Source organism: Lactuca saligna, chromosome 5, assembly GCF_052625555.1.
Source record: "Lactuca saligna cultivar CGN05327 chromosome 5, ASM5262555v1, whole genome shotgun sequence".
Taxonomy (NCBI): domain Eukaryota; kingdom Viridiplantae; phylum Streptophyta; class Magnoliopsida; order Asterales; family Asteraceae; genus Lactuca; species Lactuca saligna.
The window spans coordinates 262,670,002-262,675,313 of NC_136421.1; the positions used below are offsets into that span (position 1 = coordinate 262,670,002).

The following is a 5,312-nucleotide window of genomic DNA, read 5'->3' on the forward strand; positions in this document are numbered from 1 at the left end:
TAATTTATTCATAATGAGCAATGCCCTATTTATAAGCTCTTCAAGAGTCTGATACAAACACATATTTACATTATGCGATCAATGATTGCGAGGCACGACAAATATATATTATTACAAAGACATTAGATGAGTATAAAAACCAAATAAAAAGGATCTCACAATTAACAAAAGCAATTAATATATATATAAAAAAATCATGAATTCAAAATTTAGAAACAATAAATGATATTTCAATTATTCTAACAAACACATCTTGTTAAAATGGAAATTTTGCAAGCAAAAAAATAAAAACATTAACTAAATTATTCGCTGCATTAGAAATCCCATCTAAACTTCAGGATAACGAAATAAATACAAACATAGATTTACATTTTTGAATAGCAAAGTTCGCACATAACAAATATATATTATTACAAAGACATTATTGACACTTTACATTATTATACTTTATGATTGACAAACATACAATTTTAAAACGACAAACGTATAATTATTTCTCTACACATGAACACCGTCTCTTTAGGCTGTAATGGTGTTGGGGGAGGGGAGTTGTGATGAGATGGTCATGCATTCACGTGTGTGTGTGTGTGTGTATATATATATATATATATATATATATATATATATATATATATATATATATATATATATATATATATATATATATATATATTTGATAGTCTAATGTAGATAACATCTTATAGAGTTTTCTGAAAATTCTTTTGAAAAACTATACACTAACCAAGAATGTGGGAACAAATTGCATTCAAGTTTTCCAATCTGGTAAATTTTGTAGAAAAACATGGTGTCACACCACAAAATATTTAAGTATTAGTTAAATGAAGTTAAGCTGTATTTTCTTGTTCTTTCCGAATAAAATTTCTAGAAATTCGGCGTATCTCACCTACTAAAACGACACTCTCGTCCTGAAAACTTCCCGATGGGGTCTTTGTTGCGGCATTTCATCAAACAGTCTCAGTGCGACAAGACCCTCCTTCGGCCTCTTCTCATATCCCTTACGTCCATTAGACCTCTCTCCTCATCTTCACAAACAACAAAACCTGGAGGATTATATGCTTCGTTTTTCTGCACACTAATCCACCTATTTCTCTCTCGCAACCGGCTCTCCAAAGCAGCAGATGCTTTCAGTGCCATGCGAAATTACAATTATGTTCCTGAAAGTTTACAATCTTGGAACCGCCTCCTTCGAGAATTCAACAACTCAGGGATGGTTTCTCAGGTATGGTTTGTTTATTTGGAGATGATCTCTTGTGGTGTTACTCCAAATGTTACAACTCGCAATATAGTACTTCATTCTGTATGTAAAGTGGGTAGAGTCGGATTAGCTTTAGATTTACTAAGAGATACGAGTTTTGGTGAATGTGATGTTGTTAGTTATAATACTGTGATATGGGGTTTTTGTAAATACGGGTTTGTTGAGCAAGGATTTGGGTTATGTTCGGAGATGATTAAAAAGGGGTTTACTTTTGATGAATTTACTTGTAATATATTGGTCAAGGGTTTTATAGATACAGGTTTTTTGGGATATCTGGAATGGATTCTTGATCAGTTTGGTTATAAAGGAATTGGTTATGTGGATGTAATTGGTTTCAATACTTTGATTCATGGGCATTCTAAAGCTGGCAATGTGAATGCTGCTCTTGAGATGTTGAGTAGGATGATGGAAGAAAAATCTTTCCCTAATGTTGTTACTTACAATACTTTGATTGACATGTTCTGCAAGATGATGGATATTCCTCAGGCTAAGAGTCTTTTTGATGAGCTTATGGCACCTCAAAACAATGGTGGGTCGGTTCTTGAGGAACTGAATATAAAGCCAAATGCTATCACATATACTTCACTTATCAATGGGTACTTAAAGCAGCAAGGACTTGAAGAAGCACTTAATTTGTATGAGAAAATGGGCATGGATGGATTATCACCTGATGTAGTCACTTACACTTCTCTTATAAATGGCCTTTGTAAGCATGGGAGAATGGATGATGCTCAAGCACTTTTTCAGGAAATGCAAAGGGTTGGTGTATACCCTAATCATTTAACATACTCTGTGTTTTTACACTCGTTCTTTAAGTCAAGGAATGCAGCAGTTCCCCTTGGTCTACAGAGTCAAATGGTGGTATGTGGAATTCCTTTTGATGTGGTTGTATTCACCATTATGATGGATGGGCTATTTAAAAGTGGAAGGCCTGATGAAGCTGAGATGATGTTTAAAAGTCTTTTAGCTTCTGGTTTAGTTCCAAATTGTGTCACTTATTCTGCATTGATTGATGGGCGTTGCAAGTCAGGAGATTTGGATAACGCGAAATCTGCACTTCAAGAAATGGAGGGCAAAAATGTCTCTCCAAATGTCATTACATACACTGCTCTGATCAATGGTTTTTTAAAATTTGGAAAGCATGAAGCAGTTCTTGAAATCTTTGAAAAAATGGTGGTTGAGAGAGTTATGCCAAATATTTTTACTTATAGTAGCCTAATTGATGGCTATTTTAAGGCTGGAAAACAAGAAGAGGCTATCAGCTTTTATGAGGAAATGAAATCGTGTGGGTTAGAGGAAAACAATTTTGTACTTGATGCTTTTGTTAATAATTATAAAAGGAAAGGGAAAATGGATGAGGCTGGTTTGTTTTTTCAGAATATGATATCAAAAGGACTGTTTCCTGATTCTACTAATTATACATCATTAATGGATGGTTATTTTAAAGCTGGTAAAGAGTCAGCTGCTGTTAGAATGGCTGAAGAGATGACTAAGAAAGATATACAGTTTGATGCTGTTGCTTGTAATGTTCTAGCAAATGGGCTATTGGGATTGGGGAAATATGAAGTGGAATCTGTTTATAATGTAATAAAAGATCGTGGGTTGTCACCAAATCTTGAAACATTTAACACAATCATTGCTGCCTATTGCAGGGTGGGTAAAATAGACAATGCTTTAAGTTTATGGAAAGAGATAAAGAGTGTAGGGTTAGTGCCCAATGAGATTACTTCAAATCTCATGGTGGGTGGACTCTGTGAATCAGGAAAGATTGATGAAGCCATGGATTTGCTGAATGAAATGGCAAGTTTACGGATTTACCCTAGCTCCACTACTCACAGACTTATGGTCTATGCAGCTTCAAAAAGTAAAAAAGGGGACGATATTTTGTTGATTCATGACCGTATTATAGCTATGGGCCTTGAACCGAGCCAAAAAGTCTATAATGCCCTTATCACCACCTTCTGCAGGCTAGGCATGACAAGAAAAGCAACATTAGCATTACAAGAAATGAAAAGTAATGGCTTTTCTCCTGATATTGTTACTTACAATGTGTTAATTAATGGGTATTGTAAAAGCTCCCATTTAAAAAAGGCTGTTGATACATTTTTACATATGCTGGTTGAAGGAGTTTCTCCTACTATTTCAACTTATCATACGCTTCTCAGGGGTCTTTCAAAGGGTGGTCTTATGAAAGAGGCATTGAAACTAGTTGATGACATGTTGGAAAGAGGTTTTGAGATTGATTCTGATGTGTATAACATTTTGGTTTGTGGGTATGGCAGGATTGGGAATAGGAGGGAAGCGATTAGGTTTTATTGTGAAATGATATCGAAAGGATTTGTCCCTCAAACTAGTACTTATAATGTGCTTATAAGTGAGTTTGCTAAAGTGGGGATGATGATTCAAGCACAAGAGCTTATGAATGAGATGAATGAGAAAGGGGTTCCTCTTAATTCTTCGACTTATGACATATTGATAAGCGGGTGGTGTAAGTTAGCAAAGCGAGCTGAGCTGGAGAGCGCGTTGAGGGCTTCATATGAGTATAAAGTAAAAATGTTGTTAAATGAGGTGAATGAGAAGGGTTTTGAGCCATGTGAGAGTACCATTAGGTATCTGACTTTGGTTTTTCAGAGACAAAGAAAGAAAAAAAAGAGTTGATTGTTGTAACTTGTAAGAACAAGATGTGAATGATTATAAGTAACATTTTGGTTGACAACAAGTTTCTGAAGTTGAAAAGGAACATGTTGTTCAGGACTCTTAGTAGGTGTCCATCAAATCATGGGACTAAAGTTCCAAAACCTTATAACCTCAGGTTAGTTGCTCAACTCTGAGTATATACACATATACTTGAATTTGTTTTTTTTTTGGCAAATTTATGAGAGGTGATATTTCCACTTATGTTTTTGATTCATCCACTTAAAAAAAGGTGTTTCGACTTTTATACCCCTCATTTTAACTGAAGAGCTAGAATCATGCTGAGGGGTATAAAAGTCGAAACATTTTTTTTTTGAGTGGATGAATCAAAAACATAAGTGGAAATATCAAACATCATTAATGATCTAAATAAATGATCTGATAGAACTTATGGAACAAATTGTTGCTTTCACATGAGGGGATGGGTTATCTGATTCTTTATTCATTTATTTCTTTGGCAACTGTTTTTCTTCAATTACCCATAAAGAAATTATTTCCACCACTCATTTCTTTATTGCAGCATAATGTGGAATCTGAATGGAGTTATTCCACTTACTTTTTTTGGCATACTTAATCTGATATGTTATCAAGACGATTATAAATCGTAACTTTGATTAATTTCAGGTTGAATTTCTTAACCTATTTCCAGTCAAATTACTCAAATGCCCTCCACACTGCCGAATTCACATTGTTGATATCCGTGATATGCCATCAAACGAGGATGTCTCGAGGTTTATTAAAGATATGCTTCATGAATCTGCTCATGACCAAGTGTAGTGGTGTTTATAACATCCTACTTTCATTTTAGGGTTGATGTTTTTAACAAAAATGTATATTTCTTTATTTTTTTCTAGGTAAATTTGACAATCATAGCTAATCATATCTATCGGACTGTATAATATAATAACAAATATATTTTGTAGAATCTACCATGACATAACAAACTTGGATGCTTCGTGACAAAATGGTTGTGCTTCTTGTAAATGATATACTAGTGGTGGCTTGTGGTGGATTACTTACCAAACTATAAAATATAGTCTTTAACTTCTAAGTTTAAGCATAATACTCATTAATTTCCTTTGGGGTGGAGTGAGTAAGACAACACCATATATTAAATTAGGGATGAAATCGGTCCCAGAACTAAACTGAACAAAGAACCGAAAATAAGGAAATATGGGAACCGAAAACCAACCCAAAATATCGATGTTGTTCTGGTTTTTTTGGTTTCAAAACTAGGGATGAACATATTAACCGAAAAACCGAACCATAACCAAATTAACCGATATAACCAAACCATTTTAACTGAATCATATCTTTATAGATATGGTTTAGTTCTTAATTT

The 5,312-nt window shown here is 34.2% G+C and overlaps 1 protein-coding gene across 1 annotated transcript; it reads left to right on the top strand.

Annotated features, from left to right (window-relative positions):
* Positions 1-897: 897 nt before the first annotated feature.
* Positions 898-4,895, top strand: LOC145047629 (PPR repeat protein). Its single transcript, XM_078995940.1, has 2 exons — positions 898-4,088; positions 4,595-4,895. The coding sequence occupies exon 1, from the start codon at positions 941-943 to the stop codon at positions 3,932-3,934; it is 2,994 nt and encodes a 997-aa protein (XP_078852066.1). The 5' UTR covers positions 898-940; the 3' UTR covers positions 3,935-4,088; positions 4,595-4,895.
* Positions 4,896-5,312: the final 417 nt, after the last annotated feature.

What these genes read in the sequence shown, in the direction of transcription:
- LOC145047629 (XM_078995940.1), top strand. Translation starts at nt 941, where the DNA reads ATGGGGTCTTTGTTGCGGCATTTCATCAAACAGTCTCAGTGCGACAAG.